The sequence below is a fragment of the Syngnathus scovelli genome, chromosome 8, assembly GCF_024217435.2.
Source record: "Syngnathus scovelli strain Florida chromosome 8, RoL_Ssco_1.2, whole genome shotgun sequence".
In the NCBI taxonomy this organism is placed as follows: domain Eukaryota; kingdom Metazoa; phylum Chordata; class Actinopteri; order Syngnathiformes; family Syngnathidae; genus Syngnathus; species Syngnathus scovelli.
In genome coordinates, this window is record NC_090854.1 from 2,350,657 (window position 1) to 2,364,474 (window position 13,818).

Here is a 13,818-nt window from a genome sequence, read left to right on the forward strand (position 1 = left end):
GGTCATGGAGCACATCAAGTCCGTTCTCCCCCCCACCATTGACCCTTTCCAGTTTGCGTACCGTGCCAAGCGGTCCTCTGAGGATGCCATCTGCTCTGCCCTCCACTCGGCCCTCACCCACCTGGAGAGAAAGGACTCATATGTGAGGTTGCTGTTTGTGGACTTCAGCTCTGCCTTCAACACCATTGTGCCGCAGCGACTCATCTGCAAACTCGACGAGCTGGGCCTCAGTACCTCCCTCTGCAACTGGATACTGGACTTCCTCTGTCAGAGGCCTCAGGTGGTGCGTGTTGGCGACAAAATCTCCGCCAGCATCACGCTGAGCACGGGAGCCCCCCAGGGCTGCGTGCTCAGTCCATTGCTCTTCACCCTGCTGACGCATGACTGCACTGCGACCTACAGCGACAACCGCATAGTGAAGTTTGCTGACGACACGACTCTGGTGGGTCTCATCACGAAGGGCGACGAGACTCGGTACAGGTCGGAAGTTGACCTTCTGACCACGTGGTGCAGGGACAACAACCTCCTGCTGAACGTCAATAAGACCAAGGAAATGATTGTTGACTTCCGGAAGGGTCACACAACACACCTGCCGCTGATCATCGACGGTGCTGTGGTGGAGAGGGTGAGCTGCACCAAGTTCCTGGGGGTGCACATCAGTGAGGACCTCTCCTGGTCCGAAAACACCTCGTCACTGGCAAAGAAAGCTCAGCGCCGCTTGTACTTCCTGCGGAAGCTCAGGCGTGCATGTGCTCCTCAGGCAGTCCTGTCTACATTTTACCGTGGCACCATTGAGAGCGTCCTCACCAGTTGCATCGCTGTCTGGGGTGGTAACTGCACTGAACAGAACTTGAAGGCCCTGCAGCGCATAGTGAATACGGCTGGTAAGATTATTGGTGCTTCGCTACCCTCCCTGAAGGACATTTACACCTCCCATGTCGCCCGCAAGGCAACCTCGATTGCCAGAGATGTGAGTCACCCGGCTCACTCTTTGTTTGACCTTCTGCCCTCTGGGAAGAGGTACAGGAGCCTGCGCTCCCGCACCACCAGACTCGCCAACAGCTTCTTTCTCCAGGCTGTTAGGGCCCTGAACTCGCTACCCCCTTCTGCGTAGCGTGCGGCACTGTTGCGCTATTTTCGGGAATGTCTGCTGTACGCGCACTTGCTCCTTTTTTTTCTGCTCCTCCTATTTATTTATTTATTTATTTATTTATTTACTGTTGTTTTATTTATTCATTATTTATTCAGCACGCTTTTGTTATACTTGTTTACTTGTTTGTCTGTTGTGAGCCATGTCTTGTCACCGTGGGATAGGGGGGAACGAAATTTCGGTTTCTTTGTGTGTCTTTGGCATGTGGAGAAATTGACAATAAAGCTGACTTTGACTTTGACTTTGACTTTGATATTATGGTTGACTTAACAAGCTACATGCTGTTAGAGATTTGCTCACTCCAACTTATTTTGCAAGAACCAAACAGGAGACAAGCAAGTTCTTTTAGACACCTGCAGGTGGAGAGTCCATTCGTCGCTGTCTGAACAGCGATTATCGAATGAAGTCTAAAAGTCTCCTCCCTGCAAGGGCATATTTATTAGGAGGAACAGAGTGGGGGTGGGAGTGGACAGGTTTGGTGAACCCCCGGCCTCTGATAAGATCAGAGCAGGGGGTGTTTTACACTATTGTGGGAAACAGAACAACTTTGATTGCTTCCCCTGCAGCTGGTCAATCAAGCAGAGGAAGCAACCACTTCATCTTACTCTGCATTGTGAGGGCCAGACGTGATTGATTTAATCATTACATTGTGAGGGCAAGACATGATTGATTTAATCATTACAGTCTACATTCCAACATAATCATAGGATCAAACTAACCTGAAAACCCTAACACATGCCTCTACATGTGGAACAGAAAAGACTAAAGGCAATGGCATCAGGCATGACTACACGGTTATTTCCTAAGACAAAATGTAACAAGATAAAGCAGATTAATGTAATGAAGTATTTATTTGTAACAAAAATTGTGCAACAGCAGCAATAAAGTGTATCAGCATTTAAATTCAAGTAAATTAGGATACAAACTTCTTTAAAAAAAAAAAACAAATGTTGCAGCTGAAACTGCACTGGGCAAATATAGAAAGGGTGATCAAGCATACAGTAACCAAATATTAAAATAAATAGTAAACATGTAAACATTAGGTGCCATTCCACACCACTCATGACCTGTTGATGCTCTAAATGCTCATTTAAGCAGCAATGAGAAGTGCTCCCTGAAAACAAGCTCTGCTCAGTCGAACACAAATATTTCTAAATACTGAAAGTGCAGAGTGGAATTAAAAATAAAATATATCATCGGGACAAGAGAATAAACAAGTGACTTGGTCAAATACAATAATCAAGCAATGTAAACATGTCTCTACATAGTGCAATCGCACCATTCATGGCCTGGTGCTCTGAAACTTGTGCAGTCTCAACCCCTCATTAATGCTCACTTAAGCAGCAATGACTAATTCTTTGTCAAGAAGACAAGCATTTCTGCTCTGTCTGCAGTCAGTCTGTTTCACTTGTCATTCACAGTGTTGGAAACTGTGCTGAAAAATCGCTCACTTTCCACACTGGTGCAGGGGGCACAGAGATACTTTTTGGCAGTAGCAGCAAGATCAGGTAGCCGATGTTTGTTGGCTTCCCAGTAATGGTTTTCTCAGCTAAATCTTCATTCAGTTGAACTGCAGGGCTTGAGCTGCTTGCTGCATCTGCATCCTCACTCTCCTCCAGAATTTGCTCAAATGCTTCCATGAAACTGCTCTTGCTTGGAGCTGCTACTGCTTCTGCTGCAGTCTCCATCCGAGGGATCTTCTCTGGTCGCTGTGAAGCCTCCGCTGCTCCTGCTGTGCTGGTCAAGCCCCTGTCTTCAAGCTCCTTCAACAGTGCATCTTTTGCATGCTTGGTGGAGGTCTCACTTGTAAAGTATCTGAAACAGACATAGAACAGCTTAGGTGTCTATAACTTTCATATTGCCATACTTGGTATCTGTTATATAAAAGCAATAGCTCACTTCAGACCATGATATGTTGTGATTATATTACAGCCAATAGCTCACGGCCTGTTGAGTATGTTAGCTTAAAATATGTTACCTGTCCTTATATCTTGGGTCCAGCAAAGTGGCCAGGGCGTACAGAAGCTCATCTTCTACTGAGTCAAAACGTTGTTTGACAGCTTGGAGCAGGGTCTTTTTCATCGTTTTAATGCCGGCATCTGCCTCGTCTTCCTTGGTCAGGATGCGCTTGAGGACAGTGATGGCTGGAATGACATCAGCAGTGGAGGCGGTGGATGAGCTTCTTTTCCTGGTCAGCTCTTCAAATGGTTCCAAAACAGTGCTAGTTTTCTCCAGCAAGGCCCACTGGTTAGCAGTCAGTGTTGTGGGCAGATTATAATCCACAAAATAGGCACCTAGTACGCGCTTCTGTTCCAGCAGACTCTGTATCATGGAGTAGGTGCTGTTCCATCTTGTTCTAACGTCTTGTTGTAAGCGTTTAGGTTGCATTTGCATCTGGAGTTGGGCGTCATATAGCCGTGAATAAGCAAGTGGAGAATGTTTGAAATGTTTCACAATCTGTCGGCCGTTTGCAATCGCATCGGTCACACTTCGCTGAGATATTAGCCCCTCGTTAACAACGAGCTGTAGTGTGTGAGCAAAACAGCCCAAGCTGCACACTCCCATCTTTTCCATGGCCTTTTTCATATTGCTGGCATTGTCCCTGAGAATGACATGCACTTTGTTGAGCGGAATATTCCACTTATCAAACATTGCCTTAATGGCAGTCAAAATTGTGTCACCGTTGTGTGCTCCGGGGAAGTTTTTAGCTTGCAGCACGGCACTGCGAGGGGTGTGATTCCTGTCTAACCAGTGCAGTTAAACTCAACATAGACATGGGGCACACCTCCGAGCTCCAGATATCAGCTGTGAAGCTCATGGCATCTACAGCTCTTAATTCTTGTGACAAGTGTTCGCACACTTTCTCATACATTTCTGAAAGTGCGGTCTCAGAAAAATACTTGCGCGATGGCAAATTGTACCGTGGCTCCAGGTGCTCAAGTAAACGTCGGAAGCCCTCGTTTTCAACAACACTCATTGGTTGTCCATCCAAAACCATGAATTCCAGCACTTTCTCAGTAATTCTCATAGCTTTCGAGCTATTGCCTGGGAATTTCTCCCGTCTTTGCAGTGCATCTGCTAACGTTAACTGCTGTGCAGGTCCACCTCCCGCTCCCTTTGATCTGCTCAACTGCTGGAACTCCCGGTGCTCCGTTGCGTGTTGTTTCTGGAGATGCTTAATTAAATTGGTAGTACTGTAACTGGCAGTACTACCACCACCCCTGGCAACATTAGCTTTGCAGACATTACAAACTGCCGTCGAGCTAGTTGGCGTGTTCAGTTTAAAGTGCCTCCACACAGCTGACTCTTTCGTTCGCTCCATGTTTGCGTTTGTTAAGAAAACTTTCGTGGCATGCGGCACACGTGCTGCTGACGTATGACGTAGCCCGCGTCCCAATAGGAAAGGATTAAGGAAAGGATCGGCTCACAGATCGGCTGCATTTTCCGATACCCGATCCATCTATTTTGTTGATATCGGGGCCGATATCCGATCCAGATATCGGATCGGTGCATCTCTAATTGCGACTGATTTATAGGATGCAAATTTGAGCTTGAAGGGGTGAGGGGCCATACGAAATTTGGAATTCTGGATAGTCAGCAAAATAGTAATACAGGGCACTACTTAATTAAAAAAGAATACAGTAGGGCTTTAAATAACAAATACATTGACATGACCCTTGCGACAATTGATTTAAATGGCAATTTATGATAGGCACTTGGGGTTAGGATTAACAATCCATCCATCCATCCATTACTGGTGCGGCTTGTCCTTACGACGGTCACGGAGGATTAACAATAATAACTAGAAATTGTAATTTCTGTAGAAATTGCGTGTGAAAGCGAAGAGGCTGAATAAAAATTCGGGAAATGCTACAAGATTATGTTTAAATTTGGAACGTGTTGAATTGGTCAGAAAATGGATGAAAATATAGAAAGAATTTGGTAAAATTGGGCGTGAATTTTAAAGTTGAAAATTAGAAATTTTTCACAAGCGGGAAGTTTTGGAATAGGTAGGCAAACAATGAACAGTTAAAAAATTGAAATGGGTTGAGTCAGTGGGAAAAAAAAAGAAGAAAGGAAAACTAGAAGAAATTAGAAGGGAAAAATGAAACTTTGCAAAATTTTACCGCAATGTTGGAAGTGAGGATGTGAAATTTGAATCTAGGAAGTGAAAGAAGATAAATTGAAGGTATTGTGTGGAAGTGGATAAGGGATATTTGGAGGTGCCATGAAGAATGGATGGTGAAAGATTGGATTGGGGTTTCTGAATTTCTCGGGGACCGTGAATGTTTAGAATATTTGGCATGAGTATGTGGAGTGTGTTGGGAGTGGAATAAAGTGAATCAGATGGGTTACGTGGAAGTGGTTAAGCTATGAATATATATATATATATATATATATATATATATATATATATATATATATATATATATATATATATATATAAATAGAGGCAGAAGAATGCAGGAGAAGTTGAATAATAAAGTCAAGCCAAGTGAAGTTTATTTATATAGCCCACAAACAAGCCTCAAAGGGCTTCAAATGTACAAAAATTGACAATTTAAAGTACAGGAACAATAAGTGTGAGGGCCACAATGATGATCATGACAGCAAAAATATTTCTAATTGGTTTTGATAGGTACAAAGGGGGAACGTGGAAGAAGGTTTTCAAAATTTGTGATATAGCGTGACTCCATTATCAAGAGTAAGCATTTCTTTTTAATTCTAAGAATTGGCATCAACAAAAATGAGAACTTTAATCTTCAAGGTGATAGTGTAAGTGGCAGGAGGAAGCTGTGTATATTGTTTTTTTTAAACATTATTTTTAGTATCATTATTTTTTAGGAGGGTCAGTAATGCTTGTGAGGAGATGAATGAAGGAACAAGGTAACAGTAAAAGGGAGTGCTCTATACATTTTTGGTTCTTTGCCAGAGGTAGTTATTTGGAGGGCTGAATTTAAACTGAAAGCAAAATGGAACTGTTTAGTGGAAGAAATATGGGAAGGTGGAAATATTGAAATTACAGCTCAACACAAAATGTCAAATAGTTAGTCTAAGTGTGAGATATGAGCAAACTAAATGGGGAGTTAAATCATGTTCCAGCATTATGCATATTGGCAAACAATGAGAGGACAGGAGACCAGACAATTAGATATTTATTTTGGATTTAAAATAAAAATAGGGAAATTTTAATTGAGGAGAAAATTTTGCGTAGGGAGGGTTCCTTTTACAATTTAATATTTTATGTTTTTATGTGTGTGTTGTGGGATGACAGTTTGTCTGTAATGGTGTATGAATGTCAAGTCTGTACTTGTGGTGTGGTGTTTGTGTATTGTGAATGGTTAACATGATTCAAGGTTGGGGTGATGTGATCACAGCAGAGGATAACATTCCTCTCACCTGAAAAATATAAAGATACTACAGATTTGAAAAATCAAGATTTATCAGGGCTAATTTTGGACTAAATATGGGTTTAGGATTACTCTGGGGCACCATTGACAACAAAAGACTTCAATGGAGAAGGCCCATTTCAAGATTATGACTAGACGTGACTATACAAGCATTGACAATCAAGACTCTGAGCCAAGACAGAGTATGACAACAACTCTGGACTTACCTGACAGTGTGACGAAATGTACGTGACGGAATTTGTGATGACTTGCTTTGTTTTGATGTTTTACCTAATTGTATTGCAGCCTCTAACAGCAACCCAGGGAGCAGATTGTGCTTTATTTGTTAAACTCGTGTTTACTTTGCAGGTTGTCAACTGCAATCTTGGAGAATTTTGTGTCATGTCTGTGAACATACATTAACAACTAACCCCTTACTTTTCATAATGAGTTTGTAAATGTGATCGTTTTCAGGACAGGCTCGGCAGGTTCCAGTTTTCAATTTCATACGTGTGACATGCGCCCGGGTGTGGATTATTTTTTGTTTATCATTATGAATTTTATTTTTATTTTTTGGTATTATGAATGTTTATTGTGCGGAGAGCTGCATGCACAGCTACAGGAGGGCGATGGCTTTTGTTCGTACAGCCATGTGAGATGCTGCCAGTCGAGTTTCAGGGACTGAGAATTGGTGATTCTAAGCCAGGATGGCATCTGGAGGTAAACCAAAGTCCAGCTGGCGATGGGTATGTTACCATGGGCATTGTTATTTTTACTTTTTAACCATAGTGACACATTTTTTAGAATGTGTCAAAAGGGGGAGGGAAAAAACAAAACAAAAACAAAGGGGGGAATTGTGAGATTTTAAGTGTTTTCAGATTTGATGGTTTTTAAGTCTTCAACATGCTAGACGGAGGAGAAGAAGCAGCTCGGCAGAAATGAAGTGAATGGGAGACAACAGCGTGAAATGGAGCCAAAGCCTGGTAACAAGTGTGGAGAGTTTTAAAATAGCTTATAATAAATTGTAGACCTTTACAAGATAGGACCAAATAGGTGGGAGAGTATTAAATGTAAAAAATTGGAACAATAACATACAGACTAGAAACGAATCAGGAACAGGTGGATAAAGTCCCCCAATGATCATCGTCACACACACACATCTGGGTGTGGTGAAATTTGTCCTCTGCATTTAACCCATCCCCATGTGATTTTAATCCATCCCCTGGGGGAGAGGGGAGCAGTGAGCAGCAGCTGTGCCGCGCTCGGGAATCATTTGGTGATCTAACCCCCCAATTCCAACCCTTAATGCTGAGTGCCAAGCAGGGAGGCAATGGGTCCCATTTTTATAGTCTTTGGTATGACCCGGCCGGCCGGGGTTTGAACCCACAACCTTCCAGTCTCAGGGCGGACACTCTACTACTAGGCCACTGAGCTGAACTTATGCAATCGTTTCCATATCTTTCTGTCCTGTCACACCAACCATCTGCATGTCCTGCAACATCTTCATCTCACCCACACTCTCCATTATTTTGGCCAGTAGAGATTTCCAAGTCAAAGTCAAAGTCAAAGTCAAAGTCAGCTTTATTGTCAATTCCTCCACATGCCAAAGACACACAAAGAAACCGAAATTTCGTTCCCCCCTATCCCACGGTGACAAGACATGGCTCACAACAGACAAACAAGTAAACAAGTATAACAAAAGCGTGCTGAATAAATAATGAATAAATAACACAACAATAAATAAATAAATAAGAGGAGCAGAAAAAAAAGGAGCAAGTGCGCGTACAGCAGACATTCCCGAAAATAGCGCAACAGTGCCGCACGCTACGCAGAAGGGGGTAGCGAGTTCAGGGCCCTAACAGCCTGGAGAAAGAAGCTGTTGGCGAGTCTGGTGGTGCGGGAGCGCAGGTTCCTGTACCTCTTCCCAGAGGGCAGAAGGTCAAACAAAAAGTGAACCGGGTGACTCACATCTCTGGCAATCGAGGTTGCCTTGCGGGCGAGATGGGAGGTGTAAATGTCCTTCAGGGAGGGGAGCGAAGCACCAATAATCTTACTAGCCGTATTCACTATGCGCTGCAGGGCCTTCAAGTTCTGTTCAGTGCAGTTACCACCCCAGACAGCGATGCAACTGGTGAGGACGCTCTCAATGGTGCCATGGTAGAATGTAGACAGGACTGCCTGAGGAGCACATGCACGCCTGAGCTTCCGCAGGAAGTACAGGCAGCGCTGAGCTTTCTTTGCCAGTGACGAGGTGTTTGCGGACCAGGAGAGGTCCTCACTGATGTGCACCCCCAGGAACTTGGTGCAGCTCACCCTCTCCACCACAGCATCGTCGATGATCAGCGGCAGGTGTGTTGTGTGACCCTTCCGGAAGTCAACAATGATTTCCTTGGTCTTATTGACGTTCAGCAGGAGGTTGTTGTCCCTGCACCACGTGGTCAGAAGGTCAACTTCCGACCTGTACCGAGTCTCGTCGCCTTTCGTGATGAGACCCACCAGAGTCGTGTCGTCAGCAAACTTCACTATGTGGTTGTCGCTGTAGGTCGCAGTGCAGTCATGCGTCAGCAGGGTGAAGAGCAATGGACTGAGCATGCAGCCCTGGGGGGCCCCCGTGCTCAGCGTGATGCTGGCGGAGATTTTGTCGCCAACACGCACCACCTGAGGCCTCTGACAGAGGAAGTCCAGTATCCAGTTGCAGAGGGAGGTACTGAGGCCCAGCTCGTCGAGTTTGCGGATGAGTCGCTGCGGCACAATGGTGTTGAAGGCAGAGCTGAAGTCCACAAACAGCAACCTCACATATGAGTCCTTTCTCTCCAGGTGGGTGAGGGCCGAGTGGAGGGCAGAGCAGATGGCATCCTCAGAGGACCGCTTGGCACGGTACGCCTCCAAGCCTCGCTTCTAACATTCTTTCCCATAACTTCATGCTTTGCTTAATCAACATAACACCTCTGTAGCTACTACAGTTCTGCGCATCGCCGTGGCCTGAAATAAAAAATAGGAGTCAGCACCTTTCCAGGAATCTTCTCGCTTTTTAAGAATCTCCCCTGCCACCTCTCCTTGATAGTTCCATGCTGTCACTGGAATGTCGTCTAGGCCAATTGCCTTTCCACTCTCCATCTTTTACAAATGTCTGGGTATGAATTTTATCCATATTTATTTTTCTCACTCATTGGCGGCCCCACAGAGGGACTTGAAGCGGCTCCACAGATAGACATGGTGTGCCAACAGAGGGACCCTGGTGGTATCAATGGTTTTGGTGACCTCAATTAAACTGAGGTCAACAGAGAGAGTGAAGAAATGGGGTCGAAATACAAAAAGTCCTGCCTAGCTACAAAAACAGATATGCTCAAACCTCATTGAATAAAGTACATAAGCAGACAAGTATATTCACATATTAAATAAATAAAAGAAACATTTTAAGCATATAATTATACCTACACACCAAATCAATAAAGAAGACATAACTAGACATTTTTGTGGTAATGAGAAAGGTTTTTATGACTTTATGATCTAATATACGTATATATTTCTGAGCACTTTGAAATAAATGTTTTTTGATATATTGCCTGAATAGCTTAATGACCCTTAAGGAACTGTTTAATGCATGCCTGATGATTTTCTAAATCACGGACACTGCCAAAGTCGTCTAAAAATGTTCAGTACTTGATTGTATCTTATGTTTTGACTAATGCTAGATGCCAGTTTTCGATTACTACTGAACGTTCTGGACAGAGGGAAATATTTTGCCTAACAAAGAAAAGATATGGTTGAAGCATGATTAAACTAAGAATATGATGACGTAAGCAAGTACATGGAGATCAAAAGAACAAACAAAAACATGGTTAAGTGGTAAGTACAAACTTTGCGTAGTCAGGGAACATTAATAAATTGATGATGTCACAGCCAAAAGCTCACATAATTCCGTACAAAATGACAAAATTGAAAGAATGATGAATGGATGAGGTGCGACAGTGTATGTGCAAGAATGGAGGAGAATGTTTACAGGAAGGTCACTTGGAGATAAAACCAGCAGGTGCCAGAGGGAGACAGCCAAGCCAAAGATGATCATCAAGGCTGAAAGACGGAAAACAACAGCCCCCACACATCGAATCGCCCATAATCAGCACCCAACCCCACGGAACCAGCTCTCACCGAACCAGCACCCACTCCCATGGAATCAGACTCTCCTGCGAACTTGCCCCGCCCCAAAGACTCATCACCCATCAAACTCGGCCCACACTGGCATGTGCAACTGAATATAAGCTGACCAAAGAACCCTGAACGTTGCCTTTTCTGAATGGAGACTTTCCGCTCTTGAAAGGCCCAGCGCTGTATTGTACTTTCCTGAAAACAGAGCTTTCTGAACAAGAATTGTGATTGAACTCAACCAACCTGTGTAAGTCTAATTCCTGCTTCAGTGTCTTAGCATTTTCCTAAATCTGAAGAAATCAAACGAGCACGCAGTGAGTAAATTGGATAACAGGTGATTGGCAATGGCTTTTGCCGTGAGGCGCAGATAGCGCGCTCCCTAAATTGTGGATAAAATCCAACAGTATCATTCAGAACCGTTTGTCGTTTCGTTCTCACGCACACACAGATGATCTGCGAGTTGCTTATTGATGTCCATGTATGCTTTGTTTTGCTTTAAAACACAAAGATGGATATGCTTTCTTGAAGAACTAAGAAAATAAAACATTTCATTGTTCACAAGTATTCACAATCATAGGGTTTGTACTTGTGCAATATTTTTCCTGACAAGTAGTGTGTGTGTGTGTGTGTGTGTGTGTGTGTGTGTGTGTGTGTGTGTGTGTGTGTGTGTGTGTGTGTGTGTGTGTGTGTGTGTGTGTGTGTGTGTGTGTGTGTGTGTGTGTGCGTGCGTGCGTGCGTGCGTGCGTGCGTGCGTTTAATGTCGTCATTGGGCAATTAGCAGGTTACTCAAATGTTACTGTTAACCTGTGTGACGTTTTGGTTATTTACTTCTCTGGCTACTAGGAACAGGAGCTACTGAATGCGAGAGAATGAATATTGGCTCTACGTATACACTGTACACTTATGCAATGAAGGGTACACCCCGACCCAAATAACGTTGAACTCATTGAGTACGAGTTCCTTAACGTTTTATAAATAATGGCACGTTAAAAATTGTCATGACGAGTAGTTCAATAGAGCAGAATTTAGTAAAGTTTGGCACTTACCTTGCGCGACGAAGTGAAAGCATATTAGGAGGAAAGCCATTTTGACTGCATCATTTCATGCCGCCAAAAGATTCCAAAACCTGTTAAACTATCTTAATCAATTGAATTTGTAAGACATCTGGGGTGGGGGCAAAAGTAAATTCGGCTTCTAACAAACCCCCTACACTCACGCGCTCTCTCTAGCTCTCTCTCTCTTTCGCTTTCTCTTTCTCTCGCTCTATGACCACCTTCAAACAACTTTTATCGTGCACTACCGCCGTCTTCAGATAGGAATGCGGATGAGGCTACGGCTGATCGTTCCCGCCGTGTCTAGATTATGATTTCCCGTACGAGTCAAAAGTTCAAAAAGCCAAAATTAAGTAAAAGTGCAACTAAAACCAAACATGAATTTAAAAGTAATTTAAATCTGTGTAAATTAATATTCAAATGTTTTGTATAAGGGCGGCTCGGTGGCGCACTGGGTAGCACGTCCGCCTCACAGTTAGGAGGGTGCGGGTTCGATTCCACCTCCGGCCCTCCCTGTGTGGAGTTTGCATGTTCTCCCCGGGCCCGCGTGGGTTTTCTCCGGGCACTCCGGTTTCCTCCCACATTCCAAAAACATGCTTGGTAGGCCGATTGAAGACTCCAAATTGTCCCTAGGTGTGAGTGTGAGTGCGATTGGTTGTCTGTCTCTGTGTGCCCTGCGATTGGCTGGCAACCAGTTCAGGGTGTCCCCCGCCTACTGCCCGATGACGGCTGGGATAGGCTCCAGCACGCCCGCGACCCCCGTGGGGACTAAGCGGTTCAGAAAATGGATGGATGGATGGTATCTGAAAGCTCAGCGCGCGAATAACGAGAATGTTGACGTCACAGCCCACACTCGAAATTCGGCACTGATGGAAATAGAGCGCGGAGTGCGCGGGATTCCTACTACTTAGTACGTAAACGCATTTGTGAGTGTGCACCGAGCTTTCTGACATGGCTTCAGGTGTTGTGCTCGATTTGGTTCCCCCGTGAGATTTTGTTCCCCCTGCCGCGGGAGCGCGCACGCCTTGTTTGGAAAGCGAAAAACCGATGCCGTACGGCGTCGTACGACGTCAGCACTATGTTGTTTTCAATAAAAACATGACGAATTCACGTTTGCGTCAGTCAATTTTAATTTTTATAACGGATTATTCTCATTTGATGTCTTTAAATTCATCCGCGTTCTGCCATTGAAGCGGGGTGCATTCAAAGACCAGTCATACAGACGGAACACATTTATTTCACCCAAAAGCAACGATATAATTACGTGAGCTCTTTGCATAAACCTCGATGCAAAGAAACTCCTCTTGGGTACCGTTACATGCTACAAGGAATATATATTACAAAGGAGACTTTATACTTAATTGTGATCATCATTCATCCATCCATTTTATTACTCAGGTATTTTCAAAGCAAATTAATATTGTTGCATTTATTAATTTGCTTTAAAATGACAGCGCAATATAATTAAAAGCTGACACTATAGCAATGTCAAACGTGTTCATTTAAGAAAAAGCCACACACGTTTTGTGATCAAATCTTTCATAACGAGAATGATTTGAGTGAATTGATTTGAATGAATAATTGAAGAAATTTCAGTTCTGAAGGCTCCTTTTGTCCCAAGCAAAGTGAAAGGTGGTGGGATAAAAATTGTAACAGGAACGCTATAAAAAATGTCAAGCCGTGAATATTTGTGCCCCCCTCCCATTTTGAGAACGGTGAGTCCTGGACATCGACTGGCTTTTTTTTTCTGTCTTCCTGGGGGTCTGCTCAGGTAGTGTGGCAAATTTGAACAGGTTCCCCCTCATTCCTAGCCCAAGTTACAGGGGGGGAACATATCCTCACGGGTGCCCCGTGAGGATATGTTCCCCCCCCCCCCCCTTATTTTGAGAACGGTGAGTCCTAGACTCCAACTGTTTTTTTTTTTCTGTCTTCCTGGGGGTCTGCTCAGGTAGTGTGGCAAATTTGAACAGGTTCCCTCATTCCTAGCCCAAGTTACAGGGGGGGGGAACATATCCTCATGGGTGCCCCGTGAGGATATGTTCCCCCCCTTATTTTGAGAACGGTGAGTCCTAGACTC

The 13,818-nt window shown here is 44.1% G+C and overlaps 1 protein-coding gene across 13 annotated transcripts in view; it reads right to left on the reverse strand.

Moving 5' to 3' along the window:
* The window catches only part of LOC125973212 (interleukin-10 receptor subunit beta), a 165,289-nt gene extending 151,777 nt beyond the window's left edge, over positions 1–13,512 (reverse strand). For 3 of the 13 annotated variants that reach the window (XM_068651635.1, XM_068651634.1, XM_068651633.1), the window contains exon 1: positions 11,736–13,500. In XM_068651635.1, the coding sequence (XP_068507736.1) occupies positions 11,736–11,775 (40 nt within the window). In that variant the 5' untranslated portion in view covers positions 11,776–13,500. Of the gene's footprint in view, positions 1–11,735 lie in introns of all 13 variants that reach the window. The other 10 variants (XR_011087264.1, XM_068651641.1, XM_068651638.1 and 7 more) reach the window with 8 other exon arrangements.
* Between the last annotated feature and the right edge of the window lie 306 nt (positions 13,513–13,818).